Source organism: Pseudopodoces humilis, chromosome 8, assembly GCF_049639895.1.
Source record: "Pseudopodoces humilis isolate 2021_Gansu_Grassland_sample_001 chromosome 8, ASM4963989v1, whole genome shotgun sequence".
NCBI lineage: Eukaryota > Metazoa > Chordata > Aves > Passeriformes > Paridae > Pseudopodoces > Pseudopodoces humilis.
This window is the reverse complement of record NC_142207.1, coordinates 25,595,625-25,618,553: the sequence shown is the minus strand read 5'-3', so window position 1 is coordinate 25,618,553 and position 22,929 is coordinate 25,595,625. Positions and strand designations below refer to the sequence as shown.

Here is a 22,929-nt window from a genome sequence, read left to right as displayed (position 1 = left end):
TGATTATCCACTGGAATTACTATGCACAGGTCCAACCCTCACAAAACCACACAGTCTTGCACTACACTATATTCTTTCCAGAGCCTAGAGAACACAGTTATCTTGAAGCCTTCTTTGTCCTTCAATTCTGTGTGACATTCCCAGCCCTCCCACCAATTCATCTTTTGCCAGACACTCTTCACATAACATTTTGAAAGATGGAAGAGCAATCTAATTTCAAAATTATGTGTGGATGAAGGAAAATGTTTCCAGGTCACCTTCACAGCAGCCAAAAAGCAAAATACGCAAATAGAAATTCTGCAAATTTGATAAAGCTGTAACTTTAACATATAGGGATAAAGATGCAAAACATATATGACAGTTTAACACCAAAGAAAGACCTCATAGGAACCTCAAGATCAGAGGAATGCTTTTTAAAATCAGCAATTGTTCCTGTAAATTTGTTTCTCCTTTTTTAAACATGCTCAATCTCAAGGGCCATAGAAGGGGCAAATGCACTTTTGAGCATTACATTTTACCTGTCCAGTATTTAGTATGAATTTTATACTTCTACCTTATTCTTAAACTTTCAATGGCAAAAAAAAGTCATTCTAATTTTTAGAAAATCATAGTTCCATACCTTCAGCAGTGATATAAAAGCATGTGTGACACAAACAACTAAACCACCACTACCCTTTATTGCAAGTCAGTTCTTCTGGACCAAACAATTATGTAATATTGTCTCTCACAGTCAAACAGACTCTAGCTGCACCTTTCAGAGCAGCCACACCATTACAGTTCCCATCTCATTAGGAACTTCATGACTGTAGTGACAATTGTATGACTTCCAGATCATTGAAGATGAGCCATTCATACAAGTATTTACAATATTCCTACACACTGACTTGAGCAACTAAAACATCTCATGATAATTCGACAATTAGTTAAAAAAAAGCACAAGAAAATCCACACTGCGCAAACAGTACCAGTACTGGAATTTCTCCATCTATCATAATTTATTTTACCATGAACAATAAAATTTTAAGGCTAGATATCTACTTTATGGGTGTCAGCAAGGGTTACTGATACCTTACATGAAAAATATTAAAAGTTGTTTTGTATTAGTAAACTTGGATAACAGCATCTCTTTTCAACAGATCTTGAAATATTACATGCCCTGACCTTGCACCATAAGATAATAAGAGCAGCAGCAAAAGAAACTTCAAATCATGCACTTACTTATTCAATGTGAGGTCAAGGATAAATTTAGAGCCAAAGGCCTCAATCTGGAAACTTGCCTGGGCCAGATGTACAGCCTGTAAACAGAAACACACAGTTGTCAAAACATTCACTGAGTTTTATATACAGCAAATGTGACTGTGAAAAACAAAGTTATGGAAAACATGCTTATTTTCATGAATCTCATGGGCATATGAAAACTTTAGCGCTTTAAAAGACTGAAATAATTAAAGCATTTGTAATACTTTCAAATAAGAAAATCAAATATGACAAGGCTCATATTACACATTATGAAAAAATCCTTCAAAATAATCCCTTCACAATTAATGGCTTTGTACTTGGCACTGTAGCTAAACCAGTATAAAGAATATTGATGCTGGTCAACGTACAACAAATCAACATTAGCTCATCTTGCTTGTCGGGATATTCAGTACTTGTCAGACAAATTGTATTCTGTATTTTTCTCTATACTGTAATAACTGTAGTGAAAGACATTTAAAACACACTTATCTGTTTTCTAGAAAAATAGGGAGATAAGACATGGTCCCAGAATTTCTTTTTGTAAAGACACTGTTCCAGCAGGGTTGAAAAGATTAAATCTGAATTTCATAGTGTCTTTCCTGATAATGTTCTAATCAAATCATGCTTACTTATTATACACTAATTTGATACAGTATTAATAATTACAAAGTTGGAATATTATGACTAAGCCTGTCAAAAGACAAAAAAAAAAACTATTTTTGATAAAACACCACAATTAATCTTCAGGTATATCACAGAAAAGATATCAAGTTCCAGTTAGTTTACAGCATAACTTAAATAGTATGAAGGTTAGCTTTTATGGCCCACAGTTCTGTTCTTCTTTGGGAATTTCTCCACAAAGGATAAGGTCTTTATGTTTCTCTTCCATTCTTGCACTACACAAAGCAGCACCAATTTTATCTTTTTTCTCAGCAAAGTTATTCATCATCTTTCAGAAAATTCTTCAATATAATTTTTTTTTGAAGTTGCTATTGTGACTAAAATCAGCTGTGACATTTCCTGTATTACTTTATCATTCTTTGCTGCCAGAATTATAATTTCCCTTTCAACAGGGTCACAGAGCTTTATCATCAAGCTTCTTTTTTTTAAAAATAAAAGTAATGTACTTACAAAAAATTTTAAATACCTTTAATGCCATTAAACAATCTTAGCTAAAGCCTGTCTTTGTTTATTAAAAAAATACAATTACTCTAAACAAGAATTAAAAAAATATTATTCCTAGATGATATCTAAAATCATATAGAAGCAAACCAGTACTAAACTTTCTCTCTGTTCTATTTTTTGGTAAATGGATATTGTTGTATTACCAGTTCACCAATTTGCTAACACTGGTCTGGTAGAACTGAGTTTACAGCTGCTCTGAATCAGCAGAGCAGGAGGGTTTAAATATAAACACAAACAGGTGGCATGATCAGAGAGACTCTGCTAGCATGTACATTTAAAAAAAATAAGTTAAGTGAATGTCAGGTTAAATACATGCCTAGTAGAAAAGGCTTTTCAGCCCAAATCCATTTTTTTTAAGTGAAATCAAGGAACAAGTATCACAAGGAGCCTTCCAAGCACCTGTTCATGACAAAAACTTTATTATGTTTTCAAAATACACATGTATTAATTTTTTTTTAAAGCATGAAAATTTGTTACAGGAAAAGGACTTCAATTAGTTTTATGCCATAAAGATTCAAGTTACAAAAGCTACTGCTTTTAATCTCTTCCACAGGTAACATTTACCTAAAACGATGTGTCTTCATATATATGCCACAAACAAGATTTCAGTGTTAACTATCTGCAAAATTTACAAGAGCATGAACTATTCCATTAAGATAATTCTGAGATGTGAGAAATCTCTCCCTAGGCATCAGCTACAGATTTTAGTGACAGCTAGATGGACGACTAGTCTGATCTGCTATAGCTTTTCTATTGTCCGATCAAGCCTGTTCAATGATACCTGTGTATCACCCTTCAAGTTTCTAAGCCACGAACCATGTATTATTTATCTTTCTGCAATTTCAAATTATTAAAAGTAATTTTTATTCTTGGTCTGCAATATCATAAAACCCCTTCCTCTTGTAGAATTACATATAGCAACATTGTTGCTTCTGCAAGCAACTACTTCTGCATATAAAAACACTACTTGCAATCTATTAGTGTGAGTCACTAACAGATGCAGCCTGCACATAAAAGCAATTGCTGCAAAGCAGCAGACACTAATTTGATGACCTGCAGCAGGGCATGTTCTCCAAACACAACTGAAACCATTGATTACAAAAAGATTTTAAATCCCTGCAGTTTAGCTAAAGCACTGTTTTGAATTCAGGTGAATGCAATACACTGCTGCTACAGCAAATAGAGATTCCCTTAAGCCAATTTAACAATAGATAACCACCCCCAAAAGCCGTAAACCAGAAACCAGCTGAAGGTAATGAGACTAAATATCTACTCCTGAAACTGATTATTTTCCTGCAATAAGTTAGCATAGAAAGCTACCAGTGAATTATCACCAGGTGTTTTAAGCATTACAACCATCATGTACCACAATGATGGGAGGAAATATTTCAGGAAAGTATCTGCAATTCTGTTATCCACCTTATAATTTCACTGTATTCTCTCATCAGCTACTGTATAATACAAATACCTGAAGTAAAATCTGAAATACAGTGTTCTTCTCATTGGCATAGAAAAATAAATTCAAGCAAGAATGTAATGTAGACCATCAAGTATTTTGAAGAATATATATATATTTTCTCAGGTAAAGTATTAAACGTCATCTTCTTGTACGGCTTGCACACATGCAAATGCTCACACCTGCGTAACTATTCTTTTTTTACATAAAGATGTGACCAAGTTCCTTTGTCCATGTTTGCTTATCATTTAAAAACCTCTGCAGAGATTCCTGCTTTGACAGCTATAGCCTATTCCAATGGCAAAGCCAAAAAATAAAAAATTATATGAAGTTTTTCTTCAGCAAAGACTTAATGATGATGTATAAAAATGTGGTTTGGAGAAAGGGCTGAGTCTTTCAAATTCTTCCTGTCGTCATACCCAAATTTTAGAAAAAAAAGTCTTTTTTCCCCTGTTTTCTGGAAGCTAAAATTACTAGTGTAGTCATTGTAATAAGAGATTCTTCATACTAGGGACATTCTAAGAATGCTGTAGCTGCTTAGTTACAAAGTCGCTTAGCTGTAAAGTAGTAGCTCTCAGAATTTTTCCAAGCTAAAAATCCATACATATAATGAATTCCAGTTTCTTTCTAATCAGTCATTAGGTTAGAGCATGTTTCAATATAAAAATGGCAGTAACAGGAATCTCAGTTTTACTGATCTGTCACAACTTGAATCCTTTCATTGTTTTCACTATCACATTTGGGCATCGATAATTCACTTTTTTCAGACTTTCTGGAAATTTACAATTATCATCACCAAAAATAAACTACTATATTCATTTTACTTTCTTCACAGTAAAACTGTGCCCAATGCAATCATGTGTTATCCCTTCAAAAATACTAAGTTCTGTCACAAGTCTTTAAACATAAGTAACAGCATTATTTAACTGACTGATGGTAGCTATGAGTCTTTTTGCTATATTCATACAGATACAATCTCCAAAGGACAAGCTCATTGCTTTTAGAAATCTATTTTTGCTGTTCTGCTGACTAAAATAATGGCCAAAAGCTACCTCTCAGTTTAGAAGCTGAGCAAGGGGTTTCATCACTCTCATTATGGAAATAGAAATGTAAGTCAGATTTAGATGGATTTTACACCATCAAAACAGTTTTTTGCTCTAGACCTTCATTCTAATAATAGCCTAAGTTTTGTCACAAGTCAATGGGACTGACTATATATTAGCTCATAATCCTGCTTTTAGCTTGTTGGCCCATCCTCAGACCCCATACAGTAACCATTTCCTCTTCTAGCATTTGGTTACAGTCTACTGTGTGGCACATCCACCAAAACAACCTTCCACTACTCCCTGGAAATAAAGCATTTCATATTCAAACAGAATACCTAAATATCCCAGCAATATTTGAAAAGTGATGTTTAAAACATACAGCATTTCAGAAAACCTCCTGTTAATGATTTGTCTCTGGACTTTAACAATACAGGAATTACTTCGATGCACTTGAACCCCAAGCCTGAAGGCTGCTCTTTGAAAGAAGGGTTGTGGGCATGTGAAAAAAGACCTAGAGTTGCCTCTGGAAGCAATCCTACTGTTGTGCATCTAAACCCCAAGGGCCAGAACTCACCATTCTCTCCCAACATGGCAATACTTAGATACCCTTCTATAGAAACACTGGCCATATCCCTCTTGAGAATTGTTTTGTACAACTCCATAAAGTAGTGCATCCCTATCTTGGGCCACCTTCCTGCAGTACCCAGCTTCCCACAAATGCTAGAAAACCTATAAACTTAATTCATTTCTATTTCAGAACAAGGCATAATAAATACGAGTGTTGCACTACCTAACACTTAGGAAATGAAACCTTCTGTAACTTATTGTGTGAAGATCATGAGAGGACACAGAAATACCCAGAATTTTTTTTTAAAAAAAATAATTTAAGAAGTTGTAGAAATAACATGACCCGCATTTCAGCTAAAAAACAAAGATCTACATCTAGTAGAAGCTGGCATAAGGAAAACCTCCTACTCCCAGAAATCAAAGACAGGAAAACCAATTTCAATCCTCCTGTTAGTATCTACTGAAGACACTGAGTCAAGATAAGCCTTTTTTATTAACATAAATTCAGTATAGAACAGAAAAAAAAAACAAAGTACACACAATCTTCCATTTACAAGTAGTGCAAACTGAAGCTGCACCACTGAAAGATCTGGAAAGAAGGAAAAAAAAAGGCAAAGCCAGCTGAAATAGAACAAAGATTCTTCAACAATCTAAAATACATGTAAGTCACACGGATTTCATTTATTATTTTGACCAGTTTTCATTACACAGGGATTAAAAGTGAAAACACAGCCTATAATAGGCATGTAAAGGGAAGACTAAATAGTACATAGGATTTTTATCTGGATTTTAGTAAGAATTCACATGATGCCATGTCTTAAGAGTTTACCAATTGTGACATTTGGTCTTTGGCAAAAAAAACCTGCTTTTTCTTCAATATTGCTTCCTTTTAAATGGAAAAGTGAGGTTTTCCTTCATCTTAAGGATGCTTTCCTACTCAACTTTCATATGCCACATACTAAAATTACATAGAGGACTGAGACAGTACTGTATCTCAGCCTTTAAAGTAAGGCAACATAGCAAAGATTACTGCATTCACCTAGCAGGAGTATTTTCTTTATGTAAATGGAAAACAGCTGACCTGATCAGAAACACCTGGAGTTCCACCCCATGAAAAATAGTTAAAAATAAATCAAAGTTTTTTGGGGAAGGTGAAATATCTTCATAGTCAAAAGTACTCTTCCTTATTTTTTCCTCTTTAGGATCTGCAAAACAGTTTTCCTAACACCTCTCTCCTCCCCAAAATTACATTAACAGCTTATAATTATGCATGAAGAGATGGCTTCTTTAGAGCTCCTGAAAACTTGTGATTCAGAAACTGTCCAGCAGGTACAGTCTGCCTTCATAAGCATCCAGTTCAAGCTATTTTCAACTCAAAATTTGCTAAGGTTGCCCTGGGATGTGCTTCTCCAGCAATCCTATTACGTTCAAACATCTTGCACTCCAGGATTTTTCCTTCTGCTGGACATCGTAAGGACTTGCTACTAACCTTTTGTGACAAGTTGTGCCCCATGCAGTCTTCCTGCTAGCTCCTAAAAATCTTGTGTATGTAGCTTATGAAAATGAACCAAAGCAGTCATCTGGTTCAATAAAGAGATTACCTCCAAAACACTACCTCCACCTGCAGAAGTTTAAAAAGACAGAACACAGGTGACTCAGACCTCTTCATCAAGTTTAAGGATTCCTATGAGCTTCTTCAGTGTGTTTTTATAAATAGATGCTCATTTTTGAGTATTTTGCACTAAGAATAACTTCAGAAGAACTCAAAACCAGATAGCCTTAATTTGACTGTGAGGAAACAGGTACACAGAATTTAGAGATTTCGAGCATCAAGTATTTAAAATCTGCTTTTTTTAAGAGCACAAAGCTAAAATAAAATATTTACTAGAACCCTGTCCCCCTTGGAGATAGATCACTTTGTCAAAACAATGGTGAACATTTCTTTAACAGTGATAAAAAGCTTTTTCCAAGAACAAGGAATGAGAGAGGGTCTTGATCACGTACACCTTCTCACTACGATGACATTTCACCAAACAGGGATAGAGAATCAGTGCTAATAAAGTAACTTATTATTTATAGTTTTTTTTATTCTCTGGTACACTGTTTTCTCTCCAGTGTTTAATTTCTACAAACATTTCATGAAGAACGTTACAGACCCTTACTTTTGGGACATGACTTTTAAAAAATATTTTAAATAATTTTACATAATTATATTTCTCCAACTTTACCTCTTTCTTCCCACGTGCACACCATTTCTTCTAGTCTCACCCACTCCTTAGAGTGACTCAGCATTTCTGAGGCATTCAGGCCTAATCCCACAAACTGGCCATATTACATTATTATGATCACTATAGAGAAGTTCCACAGAAAGGAGTCTACTGAATATTATCAATAGCTATGGACGGTTTCCATATTATATGCCTATAAATGGCATATTAAGGTTGACAAGAAAATACAGGTTAAAATGTATAGTCCCAAGAACAGTAAAAGAACAAAAACATTTTTTTCCTCAACATTTTTCACTCTATCCATATATAAGGCTGCCTTAACTTTTTTTCACATGGTATTAAAATAAAAAAAAAAAACATACCCTAAATACAGATGCCTTTCTTTACCTAACTATAAAGGTATTTTGGCTACTTCTCTTTATTACCAAAGAGACATCAAAATACCACAAGTAGGATTTATTACAATATAGCATTTATTTTAATTCTGGGGAAGAATAAAAGCCAGTACTGAAAAGAATCCTCCCCATAAGTCCAAACCAACCCCTGGGTATCTTTCACAATCAATTGCATTGTTTTATTTATGGGCTGTTTGGGTTGTTTTCCTTTTACACCTTCCAGACTTCCCCCAGGCCTCAATCATTGCTCTACATAGAAGAGTATAGCAAACATTAAACAGAAGAAAATAATAAAATAACAAATATTTTAGCTGTTGTAAAGTAGCTGAAAGGGCAAAGAAATTACTTCATGCAAGGAAAGGCACAAGATGCAAGGTGGGGTGAAGGTGTCAGATACGACAATCTGGAAGCAAGACATTTAAAAATCCATCCAGACAATGCACGTAATCTATTCTTTCCTTCAATTAAATATAAACAATAAATATAAAACAATAGAAATTTCATGCCAGAAGAATGAAGTCAACATAATGTCACCCTCCATGAAGGCCCAGGATTAAGGAACCCTTCTCTGGGAAAAACTGTAGCATTAGCATTACCTGTGCTTAAAAGGGACACAATGAGTAGAAAGAAGATCCACTTTACACAATAGTCAGCAGCAAGCATGCCCAAGGAAATCAATACCAATTCTGTCAGCACTGATTTCTGCAGAGCTTTACTCCAACATGTAGACACATGGTAGGGCACAGGAAGGAAGAGCAACGTTCTTGTTGGGCAGTGATGGGTAAGTGTAGATATTGGTGGACATTGTCCCCTATGGATTTCAAAAAAAAATCCCACATACAGCAACATGGAGGAAGCATTATTCCTAAAGGCAAGTCTGCAAGCACTTGGAAATCCCTTTCTTCCCAAGAGCAACACAGCAAGACCTTAGTGTTTTAAGTGTATTTAAAAGAATGGCCTCACTTGAAAGAGTAAGAGTTCTGAATGTAGTGTTCTCTTAAGTAGCTCCAGTTTCCAACAAACAAAAAGCTTTTCTGTGCCAGCCATAACATACTGGTGTATTGAGATGCATCCAAAGGCACACACCAGTATCCATGTTCAATAAGCTAAGAAGCAACCTTTCTTCCTACTAAAACATAAAAACTATGCATATATCTCAACTTTCTTTTTGAAAGATTATTCAGTACCTTCTTATTAATTCCACATCTGAAATGGCCCATAATCAATATCACCATAAGTACATATATATTAAATTCACTGTCTAAAATTTCAAGAGAAATTCTATGCAGTAGGTAGGAACTCCATTATAGCTAAGTCCTTCAGTAATATCACACACACCGATTTGCTTTGCTGTCTCTTCCCTACCATGGCAACCTCTTTATATTCAAACCATCTTTACCTTCACTTTACCTTTTACCTGTAGGAAGAAATTAATTTTTTAAATAAAGATTTACAAAAATAGGATGAAATAAATTTAAAGGGTAATAAGTGATATACTTTAGACAGGTTTATTTCTTTATAAAGTTATTCCATAAAACCAAAGTTTGTTCAATTCCATACAATTTCAGAGGAAAAAAAAAAAATCCAAACAACTTACTAGCTGCATCCACACAAAATGGAATACTAGATCTTGCCACTAAAAATGAAGAATGCAGGTACTGTTTAACAAAAAATGGTGACACTTTACAGTGGTCTTCACTGGCCATACAGTGGCAGGAAATTAATGCTGCATGTATTAGGTGCTGCACAGCACACTCAAAGCTCAGTAACTCATGCTGCAAGTTTAGGATTCCAAAGAAGCTCCCTATGCAGATACTTCTGCAGTCTAGAGCTATTATGGAAGAAACATTTTGTGGATGGTACTGTACCAAAAGTGAAGACACCAGAATCTACACTGATTAGTCAAGTCAAATTCATCTAATTCTCGTTTGTTTTATCTACAGTTCAGTTTCTGAACCATTCTGAAATTCAAAATAATTATTTTTAAGTTAACACAAGGGAAATTACATTCTTGTTTAATTACATGTACTCCTTTAATTCCTAAATATTGTGGTAGGGACCACCATTAAGTCTTGAATATCTACAGATTAAAACAAACAGTTTCACATTCCATGTCACTGTTTATGTCACTGTTTTGAAAATTCTGCAGATGAGCCTCTTTTTACCCTACCTTGTCATGTTTTTGCTGGTGCCTTGCTCTGGTATCCAGGATATGGTAAGGAGTCTCAGAGTCTCTGTTGATGTAATAGATTAGTCTTGAAGGCAGTGTGATTTCTTTCTGGATTGCATTGCTGTAGCTGTTATTTTTACTGTTACTGCTGTTACTCTGTTGAAATGTATTCTCTTCATCTGCCAGTACTTCCTCTATACCGCTTGCTGTTTCATTCCAGTGCAGGCCTGGGGAAGAAAGATATGCCAGCCGTAAATTCCATGGCAGAATGTGTTTATTTCCATGAAAATGCTACATATTTGCTTGCAGTTTTCTAACATTTTACTAATCACTCAAGCAAACAAAAATGTAGCTTACTCATTGAGCTAGATTTGATTCATTTTTCACACATAAAATGGTTTCAGAAAGAACATTATTTATTTAATTGCATATACATTTTCATATGCACTCATAGATTATAAATATTTTAATATCTCTCAACCTTTAAGAAGAAAAAAAAAACCAACTTAATGCATATGTAGTTACCCCCAGCCCATCTTGGATAGCTAAATTTTTTCACCAAAAAAAATCTACAAAAAGCTAAGAATACTCCCCATGTTGCTAACATACACTGAATTCAGAGTCCATGTGCACTGAATGCTAAACTTCCTATTATGTAAAGGGAATTGATTTCTACTTCTTTTAACTTTGACAAGACCCCTCTTCAGCAGCAGCTTTTGAACTGATATCCTGTATCGTTCATTAAAATTTCAAGATAGTCAATCAACGCGATGTAACAACATAACAATATTACAATGTAACTAACAATAATAGCAATGTACTAACAATAATAACATGATGCACAGACAGACTGCATTCAGAGCATTCCACCTAAATGCAACCAAGAGCAAATAAACAGAGCACACATGAAAATCCGACCCCAAGCAGACAAATTAGCGGATCGCCGTCCACATGCATCGTGACACATACAAAGCCCACCTAAGCTTTTTGCGTCGCATCCCTCACCGGCGTCTTTCCACGCACAGCATCCCTACCCAACACACTGCAGCACCGGCACCGCACGTACCTCTCTTTTGTGCAAGCAAGCAAGCCAAGGAAATGTTAACTGAGCCCCGGGGTTACACGCGCCGACACAGACACGTACACAAAGCTGGGAGCGGGAAGGGAGGAAGGAATGGTTTGAGGGGGAATGGATGTTGCCGGGGTCCTTCGCGGGGGACAGCGACCGAGGGGCCGCATACACCTCAGGCACACGCACCCGCGCCCCCGCCATACCCACCGGCGGCCGCTGCGGCCGCGCGGGCCCGGGGGCAGGAGGAGCCATGGAGGAGCAGGAGCAGCGAGACGAGGTGGCCGAGGAGCGGCAGGAGCGCGGGGCGGCGGCGGCCGTCGCAGCCAGGCTGCCGCAGGGAGCTGCTGCCGGGCGGCTTCTTGGCCCAAGGCGCCCCGGGGCGGGGGGGGGGCAGCGCGGCACAGCCCTCACGGCCGGCGGGCTGTGCCCGGGGGGCGCGGGCGGGGCGGCGCGGGCGGGTCCCCGCAGCGGCACCGCCCGTGCGGCTCCTGCCGCTGCCGCCGCCCTGGGGGGGACAGCGGCACCTCCGCACCGGGGGGGGGGGGGCCCCGCTGCGGGACCGCCCGTGCGGCTCCTGCCGCCGCCGCCGCCGTGAGGGGCACACCGGCCCCGCCTCGACACCTCAGCGCGGGGGCGGGCGGGCGGGGGCGCGCGCCCACCTCCCGCGCCCGCCTCCGGCCCCGCGGGCCCGCGCAGGCGCGCTCGGGCCGGGCCGGGCGGGGCGGCGGCCGCTGTCCGATGTGCTGCCCGCGGGCCCCGCCGGCACCTCCGCGCCGCTCGGACGCGCTCCGCCTGGCCCGGGGGCCGCCGCCCGCTGTGCAGCCGAGAGTGAGGGGCGGCCTCCCGTGAGGGGGTGACCGCCGCTAGCTGTCCCTAGAGCTGCCCCGGGCCGGGGTCCCGCGGCTGCGGTGGGGCGCGGCCGAACGGGCTGAAGCGGCAGCTGGGAGCGGGTGCGCGGCTGCCCGCAGCGTAGCGCGCAGACCTCGCCCCTGACGTGGCCACAGCTGCAAACAGCTGGGTTTAGGAATTATTTCGAAGAACTTTCACTCAGAGTGAAATTACTTTAAAATCCGTCAGCCCTGAGCAAAGTTCGGAAGTCTCCAGAGCCACTGAACAGCAGCAGGGGCAGCTTGTTCTCCAGAGAGCAGGGCCGGTCTTCGCGCCCCGGGCAGCTCTGCAAGTTGAGCCATTTCAGAGCTGGCAGTCCCCAGCTACTGCAGAGGGATGCATGAGCAGGCCCTGCTCCAAGAGTTGTGCGGAGCTTCAGGCTTCCCCCTCTCCTCCCTCCCAACGCCTCCAGCTAACAGCTCTGCTCCTTCCATCCCCACGGCGTTCACTGCTCCCTGGGACCCGCTCATCCTTACTGACTGCAGCTAACCCCTGCAATGAACGGGGGTGGAGGTGAGAATCAAATGTTACCAAAAAAAGGTGTGCATATATTACAAAGAAAATGGATGTGTGTACAGTAAACCAAGAGGAGGACTGCAGGGAGGTGCATGGTCAGATCTGACCTGGCGTAAATCCACTCTGTGTTCAGCAGCAGACAGTTTGGACCGCAAACACAAGGACTGGTGCATTTCTGTGCAGTGAATAGTACCTCTCATACTTCCAGTCCAGCATGCCTGAGGTGAACCACCAGCATGAAAAATAGTTGCAAAGATAAAAATAACTTCAAAGAGATATGAGAAGATGAATCTTCTGTTTTCTATTCATTCCGTGACTTCAAGAGTCAGAAAACCTGAGTTTAGAGACAAGTCTAGATATGGATTTCTTAGCAAACATCTTGCCCAGCAGACTTCTAATATCCAAGAACAGATATGTTTTATTTTGGTGCAAGGTTTGCTGCTGAGGAAATAAAGATGTTTCTCTTTTTTCTTTTTTTCTTTTTTTTTGTCTGGATATTGCTTTTTATTTGTCAGTTTATGCCTTCTAATCTGAGCCTGCATACCACATGTATTTCCAGAAGGATAGGTAGTGTTCTGTTCCACATAATTTTCTCTACATTCCAGCCTGATTTCATTATCATTGTTAATTTAGAAACTATAAGCAGTTTTACAGATCATAATCATGTAGACTACTTTATAACAGTAGTGTTATTCATTTTTTAAAAAATTATTTCTGAATTCTCATGCTGGTTAAATAGGTGCTACTTGTGGAACCTCAAAATCTAGGTGTGTAGCAGCAGACAAACACTTTGAAAAGACAGATCCATGATATTGCCAGGGATAAAAAAAATATAAAATATGCCATAGGATTTCACTGTTGTCTAGGTCTAATGAGAAAGGTATACCAGTTTTCTACATGAAATGGTCTCCCTTAAATCTCCCATTTCCAGGCATTTTCCATGCAGCCCACCCAGCCCAGCTGTTCCTCATCATTAGATATCACAAGAATATTTCAAACAACAGCAGCTCATGTTTCTTCCCATAAACATATAAACAGAACAAAGGATCACTGCATTCAGATCTAAAATAAATACAATTTTTAAAAATATTTTAGAGCAAAGAGAAAAAGAGTAGAATGACCATGCAATTTCACCATACACAAGAAAAATTCTAGCAACAATGAATAACGGAAACATCTGCTCTCTGAAGCTATTAGGTCATGAATTTTCTGCCCAGGTTGGGAGGGTAGAAAATAATGATTGCCTTTTTGTACAAAGATGGTCTAGGGCAAAGATTTTCTGAAGTTCTTTAAACTCATGTCCAAGCCTCCAGCAGAAATAATCACCTGAAGAACCATCTAAAGCAGATATGCTTACTCTCCAAAGCCCTGATGGGCATGTGGCTCAAGCTGTGCCTCATAAACCTGCTAGAAACCTGCAGTTCACAGAGCATAATCAGCTCAAGATGAAGTGTCCTACTATGAATGACAGCTGCTTTTTTTTTTTTTTTTTTTGAACTTGCTTTCAACTTTGAATGACATTGTGAAATAATCCCAGATGGATTGCACTGCAGATGTCTGAAAACAAAATACCAGAAGCATGGGTTATTGTAGCATCTGTATCCAGTGAAAGAGATTGAAACATCTAAGTCAGAAGGACACAGGAAACAGCTGACAGCTGGAGCTTCAAGACGGGCTGGGGAGCAAATGTGTACCATGCAAGGTATACACATACTTTCGATCAGGGTGTTAAATAGGGTTTACATCACAACTTCAGATGATTGCCCAGACCTTTCAATTCCTTCCTCCTTTATCAGGGTGGGGGGCAGTGAGCACATGGGATGAAATTTCGTAGTGTCACAATTCAAAAAACAAAGGCTTCAGATGCAAAACTGCTGATTATAATCTTGGTTGTTCATATTGATACTCAGGTGGAAGATGTTGGTCCAGACTGTTAACCCAGCCATAAAGATAACAAACTTCCAACACAATCAAATGCCTTTTCTGATGAAAAAAGTCAACATATCACTTCTGAGAAAATCTCTATGTAAAATATGGATTTTAAGAACTTGTTCCTTACAAAGCATAAATAATACTGACTTTTCTGAGTGAGCACAATAAGACAGTATCTTACTAGAAAATAGAGATAATTTCTAGATTTCAACAGTAGCCTCTTATCTAATATTTATTTTGAGAATCCATGTAACAAGTCCTGCAACAAATAAGCAAGTGGGTATTCCTGGATATTGCCCACAGAGAAAATCTACTTTTCATTTAAACAAAAAGAGGAATATTTCTTTTGCAGATGGAATATGAAGGAGACAAGTTCAGGAAATGCAAACATGGGTGACTAATTTATCAAAAAGTCTTTGCAGGGATGCCACAAGAACAAATCAAATTTATAACAGTGATCATTACAGAGGAGTAAAGCACTAGCATAGTCTGACACTTTGGTAATAACAGGTGATTCCAGGTGAGCAGCTCCAGACTGACCCTGGCCAGTGAAAGGTATAACGCCACGGGGTGCAGGCAGCACAAACAGCACGGCAGAAGCAGCTATTGCTGAACTCTGCTCCCAGAGAAGGGCAGTAGTCAAGTCTGATTCTGATTTACTCACATTACTGCAGCACTAGCAGGCTCAGCTAGGGTCCTGCTGTGCACTGTGCTGTACACACAGGACAAAATGACAGATCCCTGGTAAGAGAAATTTCCTTTTTATTTGCAATAGCAAAGAGCAGAGCCAATGCTGTAAATAACAGAAGAAATCTAATGGCTCTAGTAGGGGTACCAAGCATGCTGCAAGTCTAAAAAGTGGTAATTACACAGGGGACTTTTAACAATAGAACCTCATTAGCTGGCACTAAACTAACGCACACAACCTGTAATCTGCATGCAAAAGAGGGTGGTAGCCATTCTCAATTTCTCAACAGGGGGTTAACAGTGAAGACAAAGCTGTACTGAAACTTCATGCCACCCATATTTCCTTACTTTGTATCATATGCAGCGTAAGTATGGATAATTTATACTGAGAAGAAACCTGATAATTGCAATGAACAATACATTGCATTAGCATAACTGTTTTTAATCATTCATGTTTCAATACTCACCAATTCTCCATGTTCAGCTATTCTTAAAGAGCTCCTCAGTAAGTAGAGTGAAAGAGAATATTGCTGTTAGAATTTTTTGTAATTATATGACCATCTCTTGCTACACACCCCACCACATAACAATGCAGCAGCAACACAGCATTTAGTCAGAAAAATCAGTACTTTTCATTTATTCTGTATATTTTAGCTCTGTAAATACTTTTCAGTAACTGAGGGGGTAGGAAAGCATTAAGTGATGCAGTAATGTGAGGAACACATAAGACAGATTCAGGAAACAGAGCACTGACTAGATTGTTCAGAAGCAGACATCATTTTCCAAATTGTAGATCTAACAGAACTGGGTTTCCATTATCCTTCACTTTTCCATCTTTATTTCAACCTCATACACTTTAAAGAAAGAGCTTTATTCTGCTACTTCACAGTTCAGCAGAGCCCGAGAAACAGTTTTCCCATCTATGTACAATAGTGGAACTATGTACAATATTGGATACAACACTATTTTAAACACAGTAATACTATAGAATAAAATGCAGTAAAAAAGTCACTTTTCCCTCAGAACTGTCACTCATTTACTGAGATCTGTGTGCACATCTTCATTAATCACTCTGCTCATCAGTGATACTGCACAAATGAACTCTTTTGTGAGTACTGTATGTTCCAGCACTCCAGGGTAGAATATACACAGGAATTAGGATATACGTGTGAGCCCTCTCCCCTTCACACTGTGGAATGTTAATGTTAAGGTCAAGTGGAGACAGTAAAATGGTAAGAGAATGTATCTTACCAGTGTTCAGCAGAGAAGAAAAGGGAACCCAGCTGTGCTGCTAATAACAAATGGGTCAGAGGGTTTATTAATTGCAGTTCAAATTCCATCCAGGTGAAACTTAAAATCAATCATTTAATTCTGGATGAAGGAAAAATTATTTTGAATAAATGTGCCAGACTAATTTCAGAATTAATCCACTGTGTCCTCTTGTATAATTAACTAAGCCTTCATAGCCAAAGGACTTTACAAGCTGTTTAGTAGGATTCCTCAGCAGATTTAAGTAGTTGCATGTAAGAAATTGTACACAAGACACTGCAGTGAGAGTTTATGCCATCAGTGGAAATATTCTCATACTAAAAACTCCAATTTTTCACAATATTGTCCAAATTATTAATGAGAGAGAGAGAGAGAGAGAGCGCAGCAGCAGAAACATGCTGGTCAATGAAGCTACCTAGGACACATTTGTCAACTGTTCTGGTACAGATATACTTAGCAAGTAAAACATATGCCACCAGCAGGGAAAAAAAAGGCTGCCCTTCTAATAAGCAAGCACTTCTAACTCTGGCTGTGACAACAGCCTGCTCCTTGCTAGCTTGTTTCACTCTTGTGAGGTAAAATGCAAAAATAGTGTCAAGAAAGTAAGATGGGGTGGCAGGGGAAATCTTACTTAGATACGTACTTTGATTTATATATCCTTCAAAATAAATACATGGAATTTACATCCCAAGCACTTACCACAGCTGATCAAATATTTCCGAGTGGTAGGTTCTAAAAAAGCTAGATTGCAGCTATTCCAGTGCAGCTTTGGAAAGGGGAGGGATGATGTCATCACTCATTCCCTGACACTCTTGCACAGGGGAGAAGGGGACTGCAAGGGATTTCTGGAATCATCAAGTCCAGCTCCTGGCTATTCCACTACACAGTTCATTCCATACATTTCCTTCAAGAGCAACTGGGGAGTTTGTCCTTCTACTGCCACTGGAAGATGTTTCAGAAGCTTATGGTTAGAATCAGTAAGCAATCCTCCTCCTTTATTCATTCATGATAAATTTATTCATGCCCAAGAGAAACCCATTTGTTCTTGTGGCCCCCTTTTGTTCCTGAGGCAACACTAACACTAATAGCTCATTCCCTCTACTGGTAGAAAGGAGCAGGCTCTCAATGCTTACAGCATGTAAGCCCAAGTGATAGGTGAAAATTTTATGAGACTGAAGTTGAAAATATCTTTTAGCACAGAGAGGCCCCAAAGAGTAAAGGCTGCATTAGCCTGAGAAGCAGAAGGAATATGGCCATGCCAGTACAATACATGCTTGAGCTACTAAACCTCACTGGGAAAAGGAACTTACTATCTATAGCTACTATTGCTTGGAAGATGGCTCACTGGGTGCGGACAAACAGAATTTAAAATAACTGGCAGGTGCTGAGGTGCTGCTCAGGTACACACAGTCTTGCATTCAAGAGAAACACCTGTGCTGCTGCTGCTGCTGTCATCACTGCTGTCATACTATGCTATAAAAGGTAGGTAAAAATGCTGCGAAGTGGCAATGCTCATCACATGAGGAAAATCCCGGTGTTTCCAAAAAATACAGCTCTATGAAACAGGCGGAAAAAACCCCAGAAACTGTTATATCCAATTAGGCATCCTGCCTTTTCTTCATAGACAAATTTGGACCAGTTTCCCTGCTCTTTCCCTAATTAGGCATAGGGATGAATCAGACCTGAAACACGCTACCCTAAAAGATTCCTATTTGATGCTGTATCTAGGCTTTGGCACTGATTCCCCTAAAGAACCTAAAACATTTAACCATCATTTCTCTAGAGACATGGTCTGAATTTTCAAGAAAAATCAGTGCAAAGTATTATCAAGTTGTTGCACTAAAGCCTTAGGGTGTCACCAACATATATTAGTTACTACAATATATTTTTTATCACAAAAATATTGCAATATTGGACATGAATCACAGATTGGTGTGATATGATCCCCACACCAAAGATCTTCTAAACTAATTTCCTTATAAGTTTTATATACAACCAAAGAAAGTCCTCTTTCATCTTCTCCCTGCCAGTCATTCTGGATCTATGGAGTCCCAAATCTTAGAGGTTAGTCACAGAATTGGTCATTCTCATGACCCATCTGTCGAAGAGAGCATCAACATAGTTGTTTTGTAACATTGCATCAAAGTTATGCACAGATCCCAGTGAATGTTTTGCATAATTTCTGCTATTAATCTCTTGCTTCCTGAGGAAGCTCGAGTAAATTTTCAATCTCCCAAAGCACAGAAAGGATCACAATTCAACAATATTTTACTGCTTTACCAGACTTGAGCTGCCAGTGCCATAATGCAGCACAAAATTCAGGGGCATACTTCCTCTGCTTTGTCATCTTTGTACAAATGCAAATAAGACCCAAAAAGTCTTTCCCCAATGGAGTATGCACCCCTCAGGCTTCATGTCAATTTTCTGGACAAAAATCTCAGCCACAAACCTTTAGAGCACAAAAAACCTGAAGTCATCACAACCATGAAAGAGGGTAGTCCTCTTTCACACCCACCCTCTTTCACACACAGCCCTCCCATGTGGATTGTCATGTCAAGAACCCACACCTGGGGGATGTGAAATTATGTCCTTTACCCCGCTGCTTTCATTTTTCCTTTCACCCACATGAACTCACACTTAGTCACCCTTCAAAGATCTTATTATTTCTCTATAAGCATATGTTCCCCATGGTTTTCTGGAATTGCTTATCCCACTAGTTAACCACAAGTTTAAACACACATTATTATTTGTTGTTACTATGGAAATGTAGCATGCTTTTTAAGACATCCTTGGAAATGAAAGCATCATTATTTTATCCTGCATGGAGTATCTTTGTAGCACACATGATTGAAAAAGTGCTACTTTTCCTATACCCCCCACTACCAAGAACAGGTTTATTATTCAAAACCCATAGTTCAAAAATAACTTTTTCTATTATTACTTATAAAACTGCTTCTTATGAGGAATTAATTAATTTGCTTTTTTCTCTTAAATTCCATCCATATCTTATGACTAAGAAATGCTCCAACATTAAGCACCTTTCAGTTTCTCATCTCTTCATCCCATTTTTTACTTGTGGACACCAGAAGCACCATAAATAAAGAAGGAGGTTGCTTCTTTTCACAAGGTTGTTGCCTTGAGAAACCAAAGGCTTCAATGTATAATGATGCCAGAACAATTTCTTGGTGCAGATATGCACAAGGGACATATAGCACAGTTGTCTGTACACACAGGTAGAGGTGCCAGCTGCTGCTTGAATACAGATGTCACCAAAAGCAGTCCATACCTCTAATTCAGGTTTAGTTGCACCATCTACAATATCACAGTTAAAGAATTTCAGATAAATATTAAGAAGACCATAGGAATGCATTAACTTGCAGCAGAAAATGTTTGCTTACTGCAAGCAACTCCAGAAAACTAGCTGTTCCTACTTGTAGCTGAAAAGGAAGAGTTTGCTGATAATCAAATCATTGCAAGCATCAAGTATCTAAACAAGAACCAAAATTTTTTTAAAATCTCACTGCTAACAAAATTGGATTTCAGACCAAATAGTATTTCCATATCAAATGCATACACAAAACTTGGACCATAGGGCCGCAAAATAAAGTACTTAGTTGAAACTTGAATTATCCTTCATTTTTATGACAGTTCTCATGTGCTGATACTGCATGTGGAGCTTGGATTGCAAAATAATTTCTTAAATAAATAAACAAATATGCTTCAGCTGGCAGAGCTTGCTGGATTGGAGCATTAAACAGTGGGGAAACTTGCCCAAAGGTACAAAGCAGATTAGCTACACAGTCTAAAGGGCAGTCTGACCTCTGCTGGCCAGAGGCATTTCAAGGCCCTTCTCACTGGACAGTGTTTTCCTGCCTGTTTTGGGGGGTTTTTAAACATTATTTTAGCCCCATCCAAAAATTTACGGTGCTCTCCACCATAGTTGCATAATCCATGAAACCTCCATTTACCAAAGAGCTCCTGCTGAGCGCAAAATATCTCTTTTTGCTCATTCTGCTTACAGATAAATTGACTTTTCTTGTAGAAGAGAAAACTGCTTTTAAAGAGCCTTTACTGCCCATTGATTCAGGCTCTGTTTAAGCAATACAGCAGTATGTCACAACATTATACCACCTACAAACTCTAAGAGGGAAATAATAGTAGCTGAATGGATGCGGACAAGGAGCATCACTGTAATAAAAAAATAATTCCTAGATCAAAACCAATGTGATCAGAATTATAGTATTTCTTTTGCATTAATTTCCTAAGTAGCAATCACAAGAAACCCATGCAATTCTATTTCTGCTTCAGGAGCCTCTCAATAACTCAATTGAAAACATCAACCTGTTTAATTCTAGCTAAAGAATGACCTTATTTTCTTGAGCCTAATTGCTTTAAACCTGACTTTCCCAATCTACAGCGCAGCACCCAGACCAGTGTAAAAGAGCACTGGTTACCTCCTAGAAGGTACCACACTTGAAACCTCCCTCTCTCTGGTTTTCAAGTGAATTTAGTTATTTCTATTTTCAGAACAGCCCTTACAGATATGGGCATATGGTAACAGCCCTCAGTCTGGGCTTAGATAAGATACAAATAGTCTTCCAGTGACATTTAAATCCAGGTTTGTGGAACCCTTTTTGGTCACAGACAAATGTGTTAAGGCAACCAGTTGTAGAGCCAAAACTAGAATCTGTACTGGAAGCACTAATGTGCTTAACCAGTCAGGGTAGAAAATGTTATTTGGCTGATATGAGCTGTCATGCAGCTGAACTGCGAGCTCAAATTTAAAATATTCATCATCATCCTAGCAATCTTATCATCCTTCTCCAAGAGAGCAATGAAGAAACAGCCTTACATTTTCAGAGGTAACTGTTTTACAGAGGGAACATCTTTTGTTGCCAAGCCTGAGTCATCCCTACAGATTCATTTCTTGAAGAAGCGTGCACATAGAACTGACAGCTGATCACAAGCTCCCAACTTCCATAAAATCTTATCAGTTTTAAAGCAACCCAGTAAAATTAAGACACAGTAACCTTTTCTTTATAGTGGCAAACATTAATAAAATTCTCTGCTACTGTAGTTATGAAAAGGGAAGAATTTTTTATTCATAAAGCAAGGTCACTGAGGAAATAACATGCTCACATAGCAGGGGTGTGCAGATAGCTTATTTGCCAGCCTGTTACCACAGCTTGGACTGCCCCATTTGCCTCTCAGCTGCTTCCAGTACAGTTCTGGAACTGGACCTTGCAGGGCTCTCAGCAGCAGTGACACAGGCCAGGAGAGATGACCCTGAGCCTGAGAGCTTACCCAGGCATTGCTGTGACCAGAAAAGAGATCTTGAGGGGCAAGTGAAAAGAGTCAGCACAGAAATTTTCGCAGCTGGTATGTTAGAGTATTAAGATGGTAAATAGCAGGTGGTAACAACTTTAACTTCTGAAAAGCAGAGATATTAGATAAATAATAATCTTCCTTTGGGTTTTTTTTTTTGGCTGATGCTACCATACCAGTCAGACTGTGTCAGTATTACCCACATAAACAGTGAGCAAGGTGATTCTCCCAGCTGGCCTGTTGTCACAGAGGAGCTCCAAATGCTGGGTTGACAAATGCCATCAACCTTCTGGGGACAGGCTTGGGCAGGGGGGCTTATTTGGTGAGAATCAGTTTGTCAGAGTAAGTTCCTGAGTAAAAGACTCTGAGGGTGCACAGGGAAAAGTGCTAAACATCACACCCAAGACCTGCAGAGTTTGGGTCAGAAAGCCTTTGCTGGAAATACAAAAAGACAAAAGAGGCCCTTGGGTGATTGGTTCCCTCCCACCAGCCCAGAAGGCTCCCCACCACACACTCAGGTAGGTACATGCATCAGGCACTGAGCTCCTCTTCTGGCCCATGGCCATCTTCAGGTTCTTCTTTGGAGGAAATCTCAACACCAGTGAAGATGCCAGTCAGCACTTCTCTGAATTTCCCTGCTCCCAGCCAGACCAGGCAGGAGCTGCCCCACAGCAGAACCACAGTTGCAGACAGGTCACCTTTCACACTCACTGCCATGCTGAGTGGTGGGGCAGGGCCAGATAAGGGCTCAGTAAAGGCAGGAGCTGGGCAAGGAGAGACAGGTCTCAGCAGGTGCTACAGCAAGCGCTGTCTCCTTCTGTCTTTCTCATTCCTTGGCTTCCTGTCACATCGCTGCTGGAAATGAGGCAGCTGCGAACAAGGATCTTGGATCAGCACTAGGGGTGCCTTCGCTATTTGTACAGCTCAGGAAGGACCTGAGCTCTCTGGGTTACT

The 22,929-nt window shown here is 39.4% G+C and overlaps 1 protein-coding gene across 1 annotated transcript in view; it reads right to left on the bottom strand.

The window, feature by feature from the left end:
* The window catches only part of ADAM23 (ADAM metallopeptidase domain 23), a 79,550-nt gene extending 56,858 nt beyond the window's left edge, over positions 1-22,692 (bottom strand). The window contains exons 1-6 of the mRNA XM_088058966.1: positions 22,515-22,692; positions 21,831-21,983; positions 12,125-12,372; positions 11,566-11,863; positions 10,287-10,513; positions 1,219-1,295 (exon numbers count right to left, since the gene is read on the bottom strand). Coding sequence (XP_087915092.1) covers positions 1,219-1,295; positions 10,287-10,513; positions 11,566-11,863; positions 12,125-12,372; positions 21,831-21,983; positions 22,515-22,692 — 1,181 coding nt within the window. The remainder of the gene's footprint in view (positions 1-1,218; positions 1,296-10,286; positions 10,514-11,565; positions 11,864-12,124; positions 12,373-21,830; positions 21,984-22,514) is intronic.
* Positions 22,693-22,929: the final 237 nt, after the last annotated feature.